This window comes from Osmerus mordax, chromosome 10, assembly GCF_038355195.1.
Source record: "Osmerus mordax isolate fOsmMor3 chromosome 10, fOsmMor3.pri, whole genome shotgun sequence".
In the NCBI taxonomy this organism is placed as follows: Eukaryota; Metazoa; Chordata; class Actinopteri; order Osmeriformes; family Osmeridae; genus Osmerus; species Osmerus mordax.
In genome coordinates, this window is record NC_090059.1 from 9,396,883 (window position 1) to 9,417,899 (window position 21,017).

Consider the following 21,017-nt stretch of genomic DNA (forward strand, 5'->3'; position numbering starts at 1 on the left):
GTGCAAACCGCCCCCCATGACGCTCACAGACACCCCCCTGACGCTCACAGACCCCCCTGACGCTCACAGACACCCCCTTGATGCTCACAGAAACCCCCCTGACGCTCACAGACCCCCCTGACGCTCACAGACACCCCCTGACGCTCACAAGACCCCCCTGACGCTCACAGACACCCTCCTGACGCTCACAGACACCCCCCTGACGCTCACAGACCCCCTGACGCTCACAGACACCCCCCTGACGCTCACAGACACCCCCCTGACGCTCACAGACACCCTCCTGACGCTCACAGACACCACCCCCCTGACGCTCACAGATACCCCCCTGACGCTCACAGACACCCCCCCTGACGCTCACAGACACCCTCCTGAGGCTCACCGACGCCCCCTGACCCTTACAGACCCCCCTGACGCTCACAGACCCCCCTGACGCTCACAGACACGCACGCGAGCGCGCTCGTACCTCCCGTCTCAAATCCCTGGGACTTGGTTCAGACGATCGGTAATATATGCGTGTGCACACGCTTTAGAAAGACGTGTAGGGCAGCGGGAGATAGCGGAACAGATGAGAAGCAGGGAAGAAACAAACAAAATAAAAAGTGGAAGCTCTGTGAATCCCGAGGAGGTGGAAATGTGGACCAGATGTGTGAGGGCCTCCGTCCAGGACCCTGTCAGATGGTTTCCTCTGGAGAGGAGGCAGAGGAGAGGAGAGGAGGAGAGGAGAGGTAGGGGGAGAGGATGAAGGGAGAGAGAGATAGAGAGAAAGTGAGATAGGGAAAGGCTATAAAGGAAGTACAGATCAAGTGAGAGAGACAGGAGACAGAAAGAGCCCATCTTAGAGACTTACCTTGGGTAATGTAAAGAATGGATGAGCCTTTCTAACTCATCATTATGTCGCTCTGTTTAGGTGTTTCTCCATAAAGGACTGGCTTCCCTCCTGAAGGACCCTGGGTTAACACCCCATCATGCAGTTGGAGGTTGAGGCCAGATTCCCCGCACACTCTGGGCTCAGAATCCAATTACTGGACCGTGTACAGGACCCACAACCCCGCACACGCACACCTGCGCTGACTGAGAGAACGGGATTCATATTAAAACACAGAGTTTTACTTGATGCAGAGATTACAGGTCTTACAGAATGAGCACACCTCAGGGAGAGAGAGAGAGAGAGAGAGAAGAGAGAGAGAGAGAGAGAGAGTGAGAGAGAGAGAGAGAGAGAGAGAGAGAGAGAGAGAGAGAGAGAGAGAGAGAGAGAGAGAGAGAGAGAGAGAGAGAGAGAGAGAGAGAGAGAGAGAGAGAGAGAGAGAGAGAGAGAGAGAGAGAAGAGAGAGAGAGAGAGAGAGAGGAGAGAGAGAGAGAGAGAGGCTGGCGTGTAGGTGTGGCAAGGGGATGTATAGACCATAAAATGGACCATGAGAATTCACAAGGTGACAAAACTCATAGAGTGACCTAATGTGGTGGATAGGTTTAAGGCAGCTATCCGGTTTGGATCTGTTCATGATCTCCACCTTCCTCCCTCCATCACTCCCTTCCTCCCTCCCTCCCTGCACTGCCTCTACCTCATAGTCACTTCATTAGGACTGGTTATAGAGCAGGCTTTGGTAGCTCAGCTAAATCTGATAGTTCTGAACTCCAGTTGATTGTTTTCCTCCTTCTTTCTCATGTTCTTTTTTCCTTGCATTTGTTTTTCTTCTTTCTGTCTACTCTCCAGTTTCTTTTCCCCCAGCTCCAATTCCTCCTCTATTGTGTATCCTCCCTCTTTTTGCTACATCTCTGTCCGATTCTGTTTCGTCATCTCCATCCATCGTTTTCTGTCCTCCCTCCCTCCCTCCCTCCCTCCCTCCCTCCCTCCCTCCCTCCCTCCCTCCCTCCCTCCCTCCCTCCTCCCTCCTCCCTCTCTCTCTCTCTCTCTCTCTGTCATTAATATATTCATGGTTCCCAGATAACGCCATATTCCTATGTACTTGGCAGAAGATGAAGATGCATCAGAGAATTGTCTCTTTCTCTTTCTTTCTTTTTCTTTCTTTCTTACTTTCTTTCTTTCTTTCTCTATTCCCTGCCTCTCTCTTTCCTTGTGTACCTTCCAAAGAACATCATTGCTCAAGACTAAACAAAAGTTTTGAAACACCACAATTAGAACACACAAGTCCATTGCCGGCCAAGGAGGATTCCCAGAATTAGAACCTCTGGACCCAGGTCTGCTGTGAGTCCTGGCAGGCCACGAGGACCCTGTAGCAGCCTATCGCTGTGAAGCCCCTGCCCAGAGCACCAGAGGAGCAGGAAGACTGTGTTCTGACATGAGGACTGATGGCTTGTCTTAGGGATGCATGCTCCTCTGGGACCCAGGCCCTGGGCTGGGGTCAGCCACAGGATGTATCCTGCTGGACCGTGGAGTGTGGTTTTCATCCTGTTTGCTTTCTTCTCTCTCTTTCTTTTTCTCTTCTTTTCTTTCTTTCCTTTTCTCTCTTTCTGTCTTTCTCTCTTTCTCTCTTTCTCTTGCTCCTTCTCTCTCTCTCTCTCTCTCTCCCCTTTCTCCTCAGATCCATCCCGCCCCAGGCCAGCCTGTCCCAGCTGACCAGCTAGCAGATAGTTCCAGATCCAAGATCATAGTATCAGAGAGCCATTATCCCTTAATTAGACGCTCTCTTGGCAGTACAGAGGTGTTGGCCCACGGTTTAACAGCTGGGGAGGTACAGGAATGGCCTGGAGGGAGGAGGTTAGTGGTGGGGTATAGGCCTGCAGGGAGGAGGCTGGGGTGGGGGTGGGTGGGGATTAGGGTTGCAAGAGAGAGAATACTAGGTAGGGAAGAGAGAGGTAGGAGAGGGCAAAGAAACAGGAGGAGGATGAAAAGGAGGAGAGGAGGGTGAGGTGAGCAGGATGAAGGGAGAGGAAGAGAGAGGGAAGAGGAGAAATGGGACTACAAAATTGAGGGGAGGAAGAGGAAGTCCTGTTGTTTCCCTGGGTGATGACCCAGGTCAGCAGGTTGAGCAGTAATCAGCTCTGGCCTCATGTGAACACTCATCATGACTGACTGGAGAAAGCCTAATTCACTGTCCGGAGGTCCAAAATCACATGCGCACACCACATACACTCACGCACACACGCATACACACACAAACATGAGTGTGCAGACACATACACACATGCACACACCATAATCAACATCCCATCACAATCAGGAGAATATGACCAGCCATGCAATCACCATAACAATGTAGCAGCCAATCAGCTGCTAGACTGTTGGTTGGTATGGTGACGACATCAGGATGTTATCATCCCGATGGTTAAAGACAGGAAGTTGGTAATTACAATGACCTCAGAGTAAGGCAGGGGTCAAGATTTCCACAATCTTACCTGAGACACAACACACAACTAAACAACCTGATTGGTTCTCTGTGTTCCAGTAGGAGTACTTAAAGAGAACAGTAGAACTGTAAGATAATGTTAGGAGAACTGTATGACTGTGAGAAATCTTTAGAACTGTTGGAGAACTGCAGGGGAACTTTAACAGAACTCTGGGAGAACTGTAGAATTGTAGGGGAACCGTAGGGGAACTTTAACAGAACTCTTGGAGAACTGTAGAACTGTAGGAGAACAGCAGGGGAACTTTAACAGAACTCTAGGAGAACTGTAGAACTGTAGGAGAACAGCAGGGGAACTTTAACAGAACTCTAGGAGAACTGAAGACCTATGGGGTGTCTCTCCGTCGAGGCCAGCAGATCTACTGTTCCAGCAGGTTTGATGGACGTGAGGAGATGGAGAGATTGAATGACAGCAGGGAGGAGTGGAGCAGACAGATGAGTGGATGGAGAGCGGGAGATGAAGATGGATGGAGACAGTGAGGGATGGACAAGAGCGAGGGATGAAAGGAAGAGAGAGGAGGAGGGACGTCTAACGATGATTAATGTCCTGCTCTACGTGGAGCAGGGTGGAGAGACGGAACGTTCTAGAATCCATCTGACCCTCAGGGTACAGCCAATGACAGGCTCCCGGGGCTTGGGGGCGGGCCAATTATGACAGAGGTCAGCCAATGACAGCTTCCCAATGACTATGGGCTGGGAAACAAGTCAACATGTTATTTACTTTACATTTTGACGTGTGTTCTCAGATTACATCAAGATTGAGGAGGAACTGGTGTATGTTTTGCAGAGTCGAAGGGAATCACCCGGAGCTGGAGATAGTGGAGTAATGAGCAGCAATTCTTAAATATTCATTCATCACAGTATTCCCTGTTACAAGGTCAAATATGCATTGAAACTAACCCATGCCTGAGTGTTGAGGAGGGTGTGTGTGTGAGGGGCCTGGTGAGAGACTGGTATGTAGACAGCAGTCTGCTGACCCTGTCTCACTAGACTGACACCCCGGCTGGGCTGCTACTCTGTCTGCTGGGAGCTGCTGTCTTGCTGACAGCACACACACACACACACACACACACACACATGCACACGCACACAGACGCGCACACATACACGCACACACATACACGCACCCACATACACGCACCTCTTTACATGATGTTGTTCTCCCAGGATTGTATGTCTGTGCATGTGTATGTATGTAAAAGACACAGAGAGAGAGAGAGACAGACAGAGAGAGAGAGAGAGTGTATATGTGTGTGTATATGTGTGTGTGTGGGCAACCACAGGCGGTTCCCTGGGACGTTGGGACGCACGTGGGGTGAAATTGAATCAAGACGTCTGCGCTCAGCGACTGGCTGCCCTGTCACTCATGCCGCCCACCCCCTGCAGTGCCACCTGTCAATCACGATGACAAACGAGCACTTGATGACATCACTGGCTCCCTAATGAGGGGCCCACACTGAGGGTGAGGAATGGCAGGAGGGGTAGCAGAAGAAGAACTTCGAGGTTATTAGAGGTACACTGGGGGAAGGAAATGGTAACGAAGCAAGGATACATGAGGGAGAGAAGGGTACGGACGGAGGAAAGGAAGGGGAGACAGAAGAGATGGGTGGATAGAGGAGGGGAAGGAGGGAGGGAGGGAGGGAGGGAGGGAGGGAGGGAGGGAGGGGAGGGAGGGAGGGAGGGAGGGAGGGAGGGAGGGAGGGAGGGAGGGAGGGAGGGAGGGAGGGAGGGAGGGAGGGAGGGAGGGAGGGAGGGAGGGAGGAGAGATGGGTGGATAGAGGAGGAGGGAAGGTAGGTAACCCCTGGATGATGAGATCTCAGATTTCCACTCGATGACACTGGGGGGGGTTTCTCTGAGAACAAGAGGGAGGAACTCTTCAACTGCTCTCCCTCTTCACCTCTGCACACTTATCTCATCCCTCCTTTCTGGCAGGGGGTGTTTTGATTGTTGGCTAGCCACTGTTCCAAGTCCCCTCCGCAGAAACTAAGATGACAGGTAGTGTACTTCCTCATAGTCTAGTACAGTCCACCACACTCCACTATACGTTACAGAGCCAGGGTCAAAGGTCAAACAAGTTACAAGTCCCCAATGAGTGAGTCAGGGGGAGAAAGGGTCAAATGGAAAAGAAGACACTGTAGATAAAACAGAAGAAGAGTGAGAGTGAGAGAGAGAGAGAGAGAGAGAGAGAGAGAGAGAGAGAGGAAGAGAGAGAGAGAGAGAGAGATAGAGAGAGAGAGAGGGGATTGAGATAGAAAAAAAAAACTGTAAGTGAGGGATTTGAAGTGAAGGAGGGACTTTGCAAACCGGCTGTGGAAGACACGAACAGCCGGATATCATTAACGGCAATAAGATAAGATTGCAACAATATGACTCCCCTAGACATATACACACGCAAACACACACACATATGAAGGGATGGTAGATATTAGTCATGTGGGAGCGAATCATTCATTAAATGTTATCTCTTAATTCCTTCCTCCTCTCTCCCCCTCTCGTTATCACCCTGCTGTGCTTCACCCGGTGTTGTTGCCATTTATTTTTTGCGTTGAAAGCTTGTGCAGGACACAGTGTCATAGGAACGCGGTTTGTTTACGTGACGTGTCACAAGTGAATATTCAACGATTTCACTCTCGCTCCATCTCTCCTTCTCCCCTCCTCTGTCACCTCCTCCAGTTTCACACGAGACTCTAGACCTTCAGCCCTCAATGATAAAAACAGAAGCCTCCAGGCTGCTCTGGCACACTAACAAGCTCGGATTCTCACACGTTTCTCCGCCCTTCTCTCTCTCCTCACACTTTCATCTCCCTCTCTCGCTTCACCGTCATTCACGAGGTTCTCCGTTTCTCCTCCAGTCCTCCAGTCCTTCAGGGTTCCAGTACTGAGGCTATGAGTTTTATCTGTAAGTTGAGTGAATACCGAGTGAATGCTGGTGAATGCTGGTGATGTACAGTTCTGGTTCTCAGTCTCTCTGTGACATCACTCCAGAAGTGACTGAGCTAATTGCTTGGACATGATTCAGAGCTCTGAATCGTGATGGTGAGCCAGCGATAAGCCCCTTTGAAGAGATGGCGTGTGATGGCAAAGCTAAGGTTTGATCGATGTGTGTGTGGGTGTCTGACTGGGGGGGTGACAGCTGAGCTCTACCAGATACCAGAGATATAATCACGGAAGTTGACCCCCACTCACCACACATACTCACTCGCCACATACACTCACCACACACACACTCTCTCTCACGCATATCTCTCGTATTATTCTCTGATAAGGGCCCCCCCTCTCTCCTTCTCTCTACGTAGCCATCTTTTTATTCTCAGGTCTGTGTCTGCCTTTGCCCACAGACCCACAGACACACACATAATCACACACCCACACACACACCCACCCACCCACCCACACACACCCTCTCTCTTCCCACTGAGTCCACCAGGTGGCATGCAGAGCAGCTCCACACATGTGTGAGCCTCTGTGATGGATAGAAGCTGTCATGGCCCAGAGCTTCATGTGGTGTGTGTGTGTGTGTGTGTGTGTGTGTGTATGTGGACGATGGTATGTGTGTGTGTGTGTGTGTGTCAGACACGGTGTAGGGAGGTAGGACCATGTTGTGCCATATGTGGAGGAGAAGTAGAGTAGAGAATGAGTAAGAGTTCCTGTATAAAACAGTGTCTGGAACCCTGTGGGAGTGAGATATAGACAGAACCTTCAGAACCTGTGTGCCTTAACGTGTGTATGGATCTGTGTTGTTCCTCTTCAACCCTGGGAGAGAGATAAAGAGATAAAAAGAGGCCCCACCCGCAGTGCCTTCTGGGAAATGTAGTCCCATTGTGACATAAATCTTTTCCTGTTTTGTTATGGGGGTATTTATCATTGACCCAAGGCCCATAAACCTTGGAAATTCAGCTCTAACCCCACAAACACTCAGCCTGCCCCTCTTAGCTCTATCTCACACACACACACACACACACATACGTATGTACACAAAAACATGCACACACACACACCTACACGCGCACAAACACACACACACAGATGTGCAAACATGCAGTATGTAATAGAATACTTTCCCTATGAACACTCAGTATAACTGCAACATAAACATAACTCAGACATCTGAAAACATGTAGGAGAGATTCACATCTCACGTTCAGCCTAAAGAATGCGTAGGTTTAACTGCTTCACAAGCATGGAGTGAGGGCAGATTACACTTACAAACTTACAAAGATAATCAAGAGAGGGAAAATTGACCTCAATCTCCTCCTATACTTACATAATACCAACCCGATTTAGTGCTCATGCTTATGTGTTCAGTCCTGTCACCTAACCCAAACCAACCAGACACCCCCCACCATCCCCTCCAAACAGGGTCCTCTCACCCCAGAGAAAGTGCACTATGGCTGGGCTCCTCATCCCCAGTACCCCCCTATCCCTTTCCTTCCTCCAGGACTGTCTAAACAAACAGTCCTGAGGCCTGAAGGTCCACCTCCCGCCACGCTCTCTGTCTATTTACCCAGAGAAGCTGTTATTCCTGCCCACACCAACCACACCACTGATACCATAGCACAGCATTTAAATATAATCATACTTAGGAGGGACAGACTGGATGTCAGGTGACCACTGGAGGAAGAGGGAGAAGGGGGAGGAAGAGGGAGAAGAGGGTGATATGGTGGTGTAGATAGTTAGGAAGAGAGTAGGGGGGGGGAGAGAGAGAGATGGGAGAGAAACAGGGAGATGAGGGAGGTGGTGGGGGGCTGATGGGAGATGGTGGAGGGAGATGAGATGGGGGTGGGTGGGGGGGATGGGGGATGTAGAGGGAGATGAGAGAGGGGGAGATGGTGGAGGGAGAAGGAGATGGGGGTGGGTGGGGGGGATGGGGGATGTAGAGGGAGATGAGGGAGGGGGAGATGGGGGAGGGAGCATTAGGGATTAGGTTGGGAACGGAGAGGTAGCAGCAGATTGGCTGGGTGTCTGTGAGAGGGCTGGTTGTTGTCACAGGCAGTGAAGTGCACAGGCAGTGTGATGTCACTCAAGGCGGGGTGGGGATCGTATTTGGTTGGACCGTGTCGATCTATAATCCCTCGTGTCACGGTCAGACCAGGAAGTAATTTCATAACAGACCAATTAGGAGTCCTTATTGTAAGTGGCCTCCTCCAATGACACAGAGTGATGGAGCCCCCAAAACAGTTAAAACACATAGCTGGTTAGTACACATAGCTGGTTAGGACACATAGCTGGTTAGAACACATAGCTGGTTAGAACACATAGCTGGTTAGTACACATAGCTGGTTAGGACACATAGCTGGTTAGAACACATAGCTGGTTAGAACACATAGCTGGTTAGAACACATAGCTGGTTAGTACACATAGCTGGTTAGAACACATAGCTGGTTAGAACACATAGCTGGTTAGAACACATAGCTGGTTAGAACACATAGCTGGTTAGGACACATAGCTGGTTAGAACACATAGCTGGTTAGAACACATAGCTGGTTAGGACACATAACATTTGTGTAAATATGCTTGTGAATATGCTTGCGTGTGTGTGTTTCTCAGAGGCACAGAACTGGGGAATGATCTCAATACTACAGTAACATGACCCCGGAGCATCATAAAGACTTAAACATCATTCTCAGACAGCAACATTCAGCAAAACAGCATACATAAACAACTCTGGCCCGAGGGCAGTTAATAAATAAGGAGAAATGCTACTTGCCATTGTTTTTAATGACTTTGATTTAGCCGAGGTATGTTTTTTGTTTTTTTATTTTACTGTTGTCAGCAAGGAGACAACCACATAATTGCAATTATTTTATATTTTCATGAGGATATTTTCGTATTAAGTCGAATTTTCTTCTATATAAAAAATAAACCAAATTTGGTCAAAATAAGCACAAACAAAACACGCACACACTACTCACGCACGCACCCACATGCTTTGACAAACAATGACTTGATTACATTATCCTTCACCTATTCATTATTCATCTACATAAACATATTCACCTAATCACCGTACTGATTTGCATTCCGCAGACATCAAGTTTGCAGTGCTGGAAGTTGGCAGTGTTCTCTCTCCCTCTCTCTTTCTCTGAGGTATTTTGCATTTAAAAGGACCACCCATCGGTCTTGGAGCAGCCAGTCCCAGAGAGACGTCTGTTTGGAATATTAATGGTCTTCTCCTGGGAAAACTGCCCACAGAACACTCCCTGTCCTACATCAAACTCCACATCCTCCAGATCCAGGGCCCCGGCCCCCCGGCCTCTCCCAGGCAGAAGGCCTCCTCCTGGGATAGAGTGAGGGCCTTTGAGGTGGTCTGAGGTTGGGCCCTCTCCTGCCAACGTAGGTAACACTTAACTTGGATGTTCTAGGGGAGGGTTTTAGTTAACTAGAGCAGATCAGGACCCTCTGCTGTCAGCCAACACACACACACATAATTATCCACATTCACACACACACACAATCATCCATACACACAGGCATGCACATGATCAGACATGCATACACACGCACACTATCAGTCAGGGTTCTGGAGTGTGTCAGAGTGTAATCAGTCAAAAGGCTACAGCTAGTTAGTTCCGTCCTGAATACCCACAGACATCACCCTCTCTGCCCTGGACATTAGTTCCACTCAGGCACTACACTTCCTGGTTTGTCACCCATCATCAGGATCCAATCAATGACCTGCATGCACAACACAGGCCAATCAAATGACCCAATGTATATGGAGCCACAAAACTGTCTACTTGTAGTTCCATAGATCCGCTGAATTCAGCATTCTGCAGTATCTATGGCTAGGATGGCAGCCTTTGTGTCTGCTAACTGGGTGGGGTCATTCGTTTTATGTTACTGTGCAGCGCTGACTGAGCCTGCGCCCCTCATGTGATTTGGCATGGCGCTCATGTGAAACATGTCATCTGTCTGCTGCTAAGTGCTGCTGCTCCCCTCCTCCGTCACTGGAGAACCAGAGCTCTGATGGCTTTCTCATCTGTCTCTCTCTCTCTCTCTCTCTCTCTCTCTCTCTCTCTCTCTCTCTCTCTCTCTCTCTCTCTCTCTCTCTCTCTCCATCTCTTCTCTCTTTATTTTCTCTTGCTCTGTCTGTCTTTCTCTCCAACTGTCTTTCTTTCTCTCTCTTGCTCCATCTCTTGCTGTCGCTCCTTCCCTCTCTGATTCTGTCGGTCTCTATCTTTCTCCCTCTCCCTCTCTTTCTATGTCCTGCTGTTTCTGACTGAAGTCATCCCTCTATCCTCCCTCCATTTCAAGCCCCGCTCTTTAATACAAATGTTCTCTGTTTTTTTCACCATGCTCCCACTCGTTCCTTCCTGTCTGGGAACCAATTCCAAAGGGCCCGACCCATGCCATCCAATCAGACGACTCAAAACAAACCGTCTGCATCCTCCTCCCAACCAAATCAACCAATCAAACGTGAGTGTTCCACTGATGCAATAGCAAACATTCAATGTGTGCAGCTAAGGAACGTGGGATTGCAACAAGCTGAAGTTGTTGACAGGTGAAAAGTAAAATGGGTTCCACATCACAAGGGGGTGTCTGTCTCAATCAATGATCCTGTTATGGCAGAAGGTTCTGGACACATCAGGCTTTGCATGGTTTTGCACATGCAGACTAAACATCCACCTCAGATATGTAAATGACTGATAATGAACATTGATAGGGGCTCGACCAATCAGGTTTAACCAAACAATGTTGTTGACATTTACGGTTGTAACGTCATAAGGCTCCCAGACACGAAAATGTATGACATGTGGTGAGATTATTTGAATAAAATGACATGTATTATAAATAACATTTAAATGTAAGTAACTGAAACTAAGGGTTGCTGGAAAGAAATGGACAATGATGATGAGCGTGACGATGATGAAGTCATGGCAGTTATAGCCTTAGCAGGACTTGGCTCTCCCTGGCTCTGTGTATCTCAAGTCTCGAATCTCCATACCCTCCCCATCATCGAAACAAATCCAGAACGGGTTCAGTCCATCTGTGGGTTTCTGTTCCCTGAACCTGTTCCCAATGTGTGTGTGAGAAGTGTGTGTGAAGGAGCTGGGGGAACATGGCGGTGTTGTCCCTGAAGCAGGGCATCTCGTCAGGGTTTCCTGCTGCTGCCCTTTCCACTTGCCAGCCCTGAAGACCCTGAGAGCAAGGATCAGAGGAACACACTCCCCCACATTAAAACCCGGAGAAAACCTTGTTATTTTATGCTTCTTTTCTTCTTCTCCCTCCCCCCCCCCCCCAGCGCCCCCTGAGTCTTACAACATTCAGACTGCAGAGTGCCCCCCCCCCCCACTGTTACAGCTGATGGAAGAGAAAGAACAAGAACATAAAAAGGAGAAAAACAAGGCTTCTGAGAGCTCAACCCTCCCGCCCCCCCGCCTCTCCCTCGCTCTCTTCCTTTCTCTCTCTCCTCCTCTCTCTCGCCCCCTCGGTCTCCGTACTGTGGTCTCTAGAACTCGTTAATATTCATCTCTAACTACTCACAAGTTGTAAACTGGGTTGATTGGGCTGTTCCACTATATCTGTGTATTCCCACATGACCTGTCAGGAGCAAAGAAGACTGTGCTGTAGGATGCTCAGGATAATATCCTTCTATTTATTGTCGTAACAAAGTCAATGAGCTTTTGCTTAGAGTACTTTCTCTTTTATTGCAAAGACAATACAAAAGATACACTTCTTTTAAAACAGAACAAAAACATGTTAGACTAGAAGAAGAAAATGGGCCATAGAAAATACAGATCAGAAAGTGATATTGGTACCGTGAATAACACAAATATTGTAGCTAACAGCGTAACATAAAAAGTACTCAAACTCAATGCGAAAAAACAACTTTTCCAGTTCTTACGGCATAGTTCTGAACTCCAAGGTAAGAAACTCACAAATAACAGTAATCCATTAACTAAATTGCAAATAAAAGACAAATAAACATTCAAAATAAAGACATTTACATAGATAAATAAACAAGAAGAGAACAGTTTGTAAAATTTTTACGTACCCCCCTCGGCTAGAATACCGGTTTATTAAAGACATTTTATATCCAAGGTAACTTTGTAAGGGACACTAATTAATTATATAATGTTTCAAAGAATAAAATGAATACTTTAATTACTTTAAAATAAAATTAAAGCTAATAAATAAATTAAAAGGTTAAGTATAGGTTGGGGAAAGGAGGGGTGGGGGGACTGGTAAAGGACATGTGTGTGTGTGTGTGTGTGTGTGTAAATTGACCCCAGTATGGAGGCAGACTGAAGGGGGACACCCGAGGGTCAAAGGTGATTTCCTGTTTCTGTCAAACACATGCTGTCAGACGGTAAGTATAATTTCAGCTGTGGACTACACACACACACACACACAAACATCCCATTTCACCAGTCCTCGGACATGCTAGGCACGGATGGTGCAAAAGGCTGAAATCTTAGAAACACAAATCTGAGCTCAAACGTCTGTTCCTTCACAACCTGACCCTGTACATCATCTGTAATCACCTTAATAAACACTCTTTTACGGCACGAATACAGAAGCAACTAAGCTTGAAATGGCACCAAATGCAAGCACGATGCACTACAGGAATGCAAAAGCAAAGGCAATTCAAACTAACTGTACTGTCTGTACACAATTCCACCAAAGAGTTGAAGCCCTAAACTGCTACACTGCTTGAGTGTTCAGTTGCTGCAATGGAGACAGAACATATATAAGGCTTAGTTAACTACAAATCCATGGCAAGCCCTCTCCCTCCCCCCCAACAAAATAACAGAGAAAAACATACACAGTACCTACAAAAATATCAACAATCGATACGTCCTCACAGAGGACTGTTCTCTTCTCTCTACAAATATATAAATTTCCTCATTACGCAATATAAAAGGCACGGCGTGAGCCAATCGGATCTCATTTCAGGTGGTTCAAGTCCAGCTCTGAGTCCTCTCCTCCTCTGATGTGAATTCAAGTGTCTGTTCCTACAGGGAGAAGGATGACGGGATGATATGATATGAGTCTCCTTCTGCAGTGTCACTCTGGCTGTGTGTGTGTGTGTGTGTGTGTCCAGTCCCCTTTAAGGCCTGGTCAGCTGTGTGTACACCGGCTGCTGGTCCCATTGCTGTGGGCTGTTCTGGGGGATGGAGGGGACCCCTGTGGGGTCAGCGATGGGGGTGTACATGGGCCTCTGGCTGGGACTCATGTAGCTGAAGGTGGAGTACAGCCCAGAGCCCTGGCCGGCTGCGTGGCTGTAGTAGGAGGTGGCGCCGCCCTGGTGGTCGGAGTACTCGTACTGCGCCCGGGTGATGGAGGGGTAGGGGGAGGAGGCGGAGCTGTAGTGCTGCAGGCTGAAGGAGCCGTAGGCCGCGTGTTGGGGGGAGCATTGCTGCTGCTCGCTGTAGTGGCTGGGGCTAAGCTGCTCCGTCTTGATGTGTGTGGGGGTGCTGCCGCTGGTGCTGGGGGGCCTCTGGGTCGGGGCGCCCTGGTCCCCGCTGCTGCTCCCCAGGGTGGTCAGGGAGAGCTGGCTCTGCTGGCCCTGGCTCTGGCTCTTCGCCAGCCAGGAGGCGGCGCCCCCTGTCGGCTGGCTGACCGCGGCACCGCCGAGGCCGTAGCCGCCCGTGTAGGAGACCAGCCCCCCCGGGTGGCCATTGGGGGGGAGGTACTGGTCGAACTCGTTGACGTCAAACGTCTCGATGTGGGAGATGACGTCGCTGCTCAGCTCGCCGATGTCCACGTCCCGGAAGTCGATGTTGAGCTGGCGGCCGGTGCTGTCAGGTAACGGGCGTCCCTCACGTTTCAGGTCCAGCTTGCCCGTCTGGATGTCGGTCTTCGGGGTGGTGGGAGGGGTGGGGGGGCCCTGGGACCCTGAGGGAGAGAGGGGAGGGTTAGGCTTATGTACAGATGTTTGACGTTGTCTGATGCAACAGCCCCACGTGAGTGGAAAATATTCTAATCTATGTAAATGAGCAGACTAAACTGGGTTTTGATTTTCAAAGGAGATGAGCTGATTCAATATATTGTGTTGATAACATATCAGTGCAGTTGGAATTCTTAAAATCTGATTTTTGGAATTGTTTTACATAAGACATATGCTGGCATAAAGGACTGTCACACATTCCCTTGACACCTGACTAGACCTAAATCAAATAGTCTGGGGTTATTTGATTGCAACTCCGGGGTAGCTATCCTGTCTTATCTCACCTGAGTGTTCGCCAGGGGAGTGCACCTCTCCCATGCTTGAGGCGGGGGAGTCAGCCTGCTGGAGGGCTTTGAAGATGGCGTTGGGCGATATGTGAGTCTGCTCGCAACCGTCCTCCGACTCGCCCTGACCGTTTTTTACCGACTTTCTTCGCCGGGGCTGGTACTTGTAGTCCGGGTGGTCTTTCTTGTGCTGAACCCGCAGGCGCTCCGCCTCTTCCACGAACGGACGCTTTTCTCCCTCGTTGAGTAGTCTACAAGTAAAACAAAGCAATACAAACATGAATATTTAAATATAACGTTTTAATGCAGTTCTTGTTTTTCTGTTGTAAGCAGTTAAGTACTGTTGAATAACACCATAACATCTAAATCATCCACAGTACTAGCGGTATAACCTCCACAACCTCTCCACGTCAAATCCATGCGTAAATTCTAACCCGAGAGCGAGAGGGACGAGGCGAGAGCGAGAGACAACATTGAGGGACTGACTCACCTCCAGAGTTTCCCCAGGGTCTTGCTCAGCTCCGCGTTGTGGAGATGTGGGTACTGATCCGCCAACTTCCTCCGCGCTGCTTGTGCCCAAACCATAAACGCGTTCATCGGTCTCTTCACGTGGGGCTTGTTTTTATTAGATCCGTTTACGCGGACTGGCATGGGCACGAGAGTCCAGTCGTAACCCTTCAGCACCTGGGACACCGCCTCGCGTATGCACACCGGGAATTTGTCCTCCTCGTCCTTCTTGAACTCGCCAAGGTGGCTGTCCGGACCCAGCAAGCCGTTTTCTGACGGTCTAGTGTTCTCGGTATCGGAGCCAGAACCGGACGGGCAGGGAGATCCGGCAGAGTCCTCGGACATGCTCGGACTCGGGACGTCAGAGAGACATTTGTCTTGTTCCTCTGTCATTTTCAGGTATGGGTCGAGTAGATTCATGCGAAAACTTTAGTTGAACAATTACAAGTGAAATAGGGAAAAGGGTCAAGTTCTTGAGGCAGAATCCTCAAGAAGTATTTTGCACGCGTGAAAAATAGGCTTCCCGGATTTTTTTCAATTCAACAAAAGTATGCAAAAAGTTAGAGTAAACTCAGTACTTTGCTCCTGCGAAGTGGCTGTCAACTGCGTAAAGACGTCTTGAGAGCAGGTATTTTTACGCATGTGTCTCTGAGCGAATGAATTATAACCTCGAATTTCTCTGCAGCCGTTTGTCTCGAAACAAACAGCTGTAAGTTCACTAAAACGTTTGCAGGCAGAGCGAAAGTCTTCCGTCCGCTTCTCCAAAATGTATCTCCAAGAACGTGTGCGTGCTTTGAACCGAAATCCCTTGCAAGCTCACTTTATACGTGAATTGCAATGCCGCTGCAAGTCCAAGATGATTGGTGGAGAGACCATGAAGCCAACCTCCAAACTATAGGAATCTGACCCCCCCCAACCCCCTCAACACACACACGAACACACACACGTTCTCTCTGTCTCGAGCTGAATATTGTGCCATATTCTCTTTCTCTATGTATATGAATATATTACATAATACTGTATTAAAGTACAAGTAGTACTCTGCATAATAGCTATCTTTGTTGCCTTGGAGCACAGTCCTTCTATAAAGTTGGACCTGATGCCATAAATCGGAGGCTTCCTTAGGGAACCCTTTATTGATTTACCTCGTCATTTCCCCCCCAAATTAACATGCAAATCCATCACACTCACGGAAAAATATTGTTTTGATTGTATTAAAGTGACAATATAATATGTAGAGTACAATAGTTCCAACAGTAATGATGTCGGTCCATCACTGTGACACCATCTTACCAATAGGGGGAGACATCAGCCTTGGAACTATCTCCAGTGGAAGAGCCCACGATCGGACCTTACAGAGTGTACTGTGGAGAACCACTTGCACTTCTAGTTTCTTTTATTCCAACGTTCCCCTCTGGTTTGTACACTGGGAACTCTATTGATAGATCTATAGCAATCCCCAGAAATGGATCAACATATTGCAGTGGTTTTATGTCTACCTAATCCCCACCCCCTACACACACACACACACACACACACACACACACACACATAGTTGCCTCCAATCCATTTGGATTCATTTCTGCAAATACCACTGTGTGATTGTGTGTGTTTAACTTTTCTTAATTGTGTGTGTGTGCTCGAAATCTCTTTGGAGCTGTGTGTCCTCTCCCATGCCAGTGCTTGGGGGGTGCAGGCCACGTGTTCTGCCCTGACAACGCCTGTCCTTTGACTGTTTATTTGGCTTTGAGGAGTTGTGGACATGTACCTCTGGCTGTTATGGGGACAACATGTGCTTCTGGGAGCTACCTGAAGTTTAATCATTTACAGATGTCACAAATCGGTCGCACATATTCTTTTTTTTCTTTTCTTTCTTTTCTTTCTTTTCTTTTCTTTCTTTTCTTTCTTTTCTTTCTTTTCTTTCTTTTCTTTCTTTTCTTTCTTTTCTTTCTTTCTTTTCTTTCTTTCTTTCTTTCTTTCTTTCCTTTCTTCATTTCATTTCTTCATTTCATTTCTTCATTTCCTTTCTTCATTTCATTTCATTCTGTCTGTCTTAGTTTTATGATTCTTTCTGTCTCTCTGTCTCTCTGTCTGTCTCTCTCTCTCTCTCTGTGTGTCTCTTTCTCTCTCTCTCCATCTCTCTCCTACAAACACACACAGTCACACAAGTGATTCCCTCTTGTGAACAGAGGGACTCTGGATGTTGTAAAAGTGTTTGTTTGCGTTATGTCAGCCCGACGAAGCTCGGAATCAGTCTGCCAGTAATCCTATCTGCCTCTCCCACCAATTAGAGAGCAGCCTCCAAATACAGGCTTCTTACTGTGAGCATCTATGCTGCGGCCCGTGATTATTTACACAGAACATGTTTATGTAAGATACTCACTTTGAACATAAACAGGGAGGCGAGCGTTATGGAGCTGGGTTATTAGTGGAACTGGTTGCGGGGTGTGCATGTGTTACCAGCCCTGGCCACTAGGACGCCACTGTGTTTGTTTGGAGAGAGAAGCCAGCCATCACTGCTGGGACCACTGCTAAACACCCTGCTGCTACTCAGGCTCTGGTCTCACTGAGAGAGGAGGAGGAGCTGGAGGAGCTGGAGGAAGAGGGAAGAGCAAGAAGAGGAGGAAGGATGAGAGGATGAAGAGAAGGAGAAGCAGAGGAAGGGAGAAGGATGTCTAAGAAAGGGAGCGGAAGGAGAAGGAGGAAGGAAAGGAGGTGTAGAATGATGAAGAAGAGGTGGAGGAGAAGAAGGAAGAGCAGGAAGAGGAAGGAGGAAGATGAGTGGGAGAATGTTTCTCAGATAATTATATGTGTATTTATCTCTAAGTTTTTATCTCTAAGTTTATCTCTAAGTATTGCATGAAACACATACCAAGACACCTGTTCAGTATGGACCTTAACACCTGTGGCACACACGCACACACGCCCGCACACACACACACACTTGCCCGCACACACACACACACACATACACACACATGCCATATATCTTTCAGGCTGATTTCAGATGTTTACAAGACACACACAACACCCACACCATGTCCTCTCACAATAAAACAACACATTTTATATAAACTGACACTAACCCTAAGTTGGTTATGTCTAGTGAGATCAGCAGTGAGACATATGGTGTGTAAGTGGTCTATCTCCCCATACAGGACACACACGCACATTCGATTTGTCATAATTTCTAGTGAAGACATGCTCTCTCTTCTTCTAATGTATTGTAAGTTACACCTGCAGGTGATACACTTGAATGGTGATGGCATGACATTAGAACCATAGAGTCAGAGTACGAATTATACAATGACAATAGGGGGGGTCAATTCTACTCCAGGGTGTAAAGTATTATATAAGATTACAGGTAAGCACGATATATAAATGTATCGACCCCCCGACCTGTTGTTTTTACACTGCATACAGTAATGTGACAATTTAGGTAATGGTAGACTTCCATGACATGACAGCCATAATGGGATGTTCTAACATGCTCCCCACACAGGATGGACAGTTTACCCAGGGGCTGCAGGTTCTGGTCATTCTGAAGGACACCCCTGGGCCTTGGGAAACTTCTCGTCTGGACTTCTCGGCAGGGCGTCAGAATCCAGAGTAAATACTGGGAGTCAACTGCTAGCTCATGTCTGCCTGGCGTTCCTCTGGGCGTTCCTGGACACCCCAAAGAGAGGAAGGAGGTTAGGAGAATGAGCCAGAGTTTTATAACTGCAACTGTGATGATGAGAATGTGGATGTAAGAGAAGAGAGGAGAGATGGGGTGAGGAGAGGTGAGGAGGGGAGAGAGGAGAGGTCTTATCTAGTGATTTTTATTTCCCTTGTGTGTGTGTGTGTGTGTGTGTGCACGCGTGTGTGTTTTTGTGATCACAGATCACAGGATGAGAGCATCAGGAACCTCCAGGTTACGTTTGAACAAGAATTATCAAGCACATAACACCTTTTCAAACAAGACTCTTCGCCTCTCTCTCTCTCTCTCTCTCTCTCTCTCTCTCTCTCTCTCTCTCTCTCTCTCTCTCTCTCTCTCTCTCTCTCTCTCTCTCTCTCTCTCTCTGTTTCCCTTTCTCTCTCTTTCCCTCTATGTCTCTCCCTCTCTCTCTACATCTCTCTCTCTCTCTACGTCTGCGTCTGTCTGTCTGTCTCTCTCTCTCTCTATGTTTCTATATCTTCCTTAGAAAGTAAACGGATATATCATACCCCAGGGCTCTTCCCCTGATGAGTACATGGAGAACCATGTAGGAGACCATGAGGTATGGGGGAGACAGAGGGAGGGAGAGAGAGAAAAGGGTGATGTGGAGGAGAAAGGGAAACTGGATCCACTCAGAGTCAGACTGAGGAGAAAAGCCACAGAGGTAGGATTTCTCTCCAAAGATACTGCTTGTGCAAATACCCAGCCCTAACAATAACACTGGTGGGCTCCGCCAGACCAAGTTAACTAATGACAGATCCACACCTTAGTGCTGAGCAGTAAAGGTGGTTTGAACCTAGGGGGTTGGAGGTGGTGGTGTGTGTGTGTGTGTGTGTGTATGTGTTTGTGTAGAGGTGATGGATGGGGTGGTGTGTGTGCGTGTGTGCGTGTGTGTGTGTGTGTGGAGGAGGTGGATGTAGAAGGTTTGGTTGTAGTCCGTGTGTGTGTCTGTGTGTAGAGGAGGTGTTTGTGGTGTGTGTATGTGTGTATGTATGTAGAGATGGTGGATGGAAGGGTGTGATGTAGGTGGAGAAGTCTGTGTGTGTGTGCATGTGTGTGTAGAGGTGTGTGTGTGTGTGGAGGAGTATGTGTGTGTGTGTGCATGTGTGTGTAGAGGTGTGTGTGTGTGTGGAGGAGTATGTGTGTGTGTGTGTGTGTGGAGTGTGTGCGTGTAAATGAAGGAATGGTGGTTGTCAGCGGGAGGCTCATGCCAGTGGAAAACTCTCTGAATGACTGAGTGAACGGATGGAGCACAAAGTGTGTGGCTGGCTGGGTGTGTGTGTGTGTGTGTGTGTGTGGTGGCGGGTTTGTGTGTGTGTGTGTGTGGTGGCGGGTTTGTGTGTGTACTTGTCTTACCTGCAGGTGTATGCATCTGTCCTTGTGCTATTGCATGTGTTTGTGCATGTTTGCATGTATGGGCTCTAATGTGTGTGTGTATATATGTGAGAAAGGAGCAGAGTAGAGCAGAATGGAGAAGACTCCCTCCCACACACACACACACACACACACACACACACACACCCAGCAGCCAGACGAGCCAGCAGATAAAAGCTCTGACACGGTGAAACCTCAGTTGGCTGCTCCGGGTCTCCATGACACAGCACATTCTTCCCGTCTCTCCACCGCCCGGGCCTCACCAGGCTGCAGGCTCCGCGCCGCTCGCCAGTCCTCCCTCGACGTCTCCTCGCTCTCCCGTCCGCTCCTCGAACCCACACACACACCCTCAGGGCACGCTCGCTCCCATAGGCACGTTTGATTCGCATGTTTTGTGTGTTTTGGTTCACGTAGCATATTTTCACACTGGAATTTGATGGGGTACTTCGGCAGTGTTTCTGAGGAGTACACTGGTTTTGTTTGTGGTCTGGTAGATGCTACATGTGTTTCGCCATACCCGACAGAAGTTGTATTATGGACGCACCCACAGTTCCCTGCGTTCTGGGAACAGGCCACAGTCCCATCTCTGGAACATGTTTGAACGTGTGGGTGTTCCAGCCAGAGAACCTGTGGTGATGTGAGGTGAAAGGGTTGAGGTGAACGCGATTATTAGCAATGATCAGAGAGGCAGGGAGATGTCAATCAAGCATGGAGCAATAGCCACAAGGTTCACCTTGTGTCACCCTGTGTGTGTGTATTATTTTGCATGTGTAATTATTTGGGTTTTGTGCGCGTGTGAGAGAATACTCTGGTTATTCGGTGTGTTTGTGTGTGTGTGTGTGTGTGTGTGTATGTCTGGTGTATATGTGGTGTGTGTGTGTGAGTCTTGGACTTAGTCAGA

At 48.3% G+C, this 21,017-nt stretch overlaps 1 protein-coding gene across 1 annotated transcript; it reads right to left on the reverse strand.

Annotated features, from left to right (window-relative positions):
• Positions 1–11,997: 11,997 nt before the first annotated feature.
• Positions 11,998–15,806, reverse strand: sox9a (SRY-box transcription factor 9a). Its single transcript, XM_067244264.1, has 3 exons — positions 15,029–15,806; positions 14,539–14,789; positions 11,998–14,202 (listed from the first exon to the last, which is right to left on the reverse strand). The coding sequence occupies exons 1-3, from the start codon at positions 15,463–15,465 to the stop codon at positions 13,415–13,417; spliced, it is 1,476 nt and encodes a 491-aa protein (XP_067100365.1). The 5' UTR covers positions 15,466–15,806; the 3' UTR covers positions 11,998–13,414.
• Positions 15,807–21,017: the final 5,211 nt, after the last annotated feature.

Excerpts from the sequence above, each read along its gene's own strand:
- sox9a (XM_067244264.1), bottom strand. The coding sequence starts at position 15,465 with ATGAATCTACTCGACCCATACCTGAAAATGACAGAGGAACAAGACAAA. Across the intron at positions 14,790-15,028 it reads ACCCTGGGGAAACTCTGGAG|ACTACTCAACGAGGGAGAAA; the intron begins GTGAGTCAGTCC and ends TTTTACTTGTAG. Across the intron at positions 14,203-14,538 it reads CTCCCCTGGCGAACACTCAG|GGTCCCAGGGCCCCCCCACC; the intron begins GTGAGATAAGAC and ends TCTCTCCCTCAG.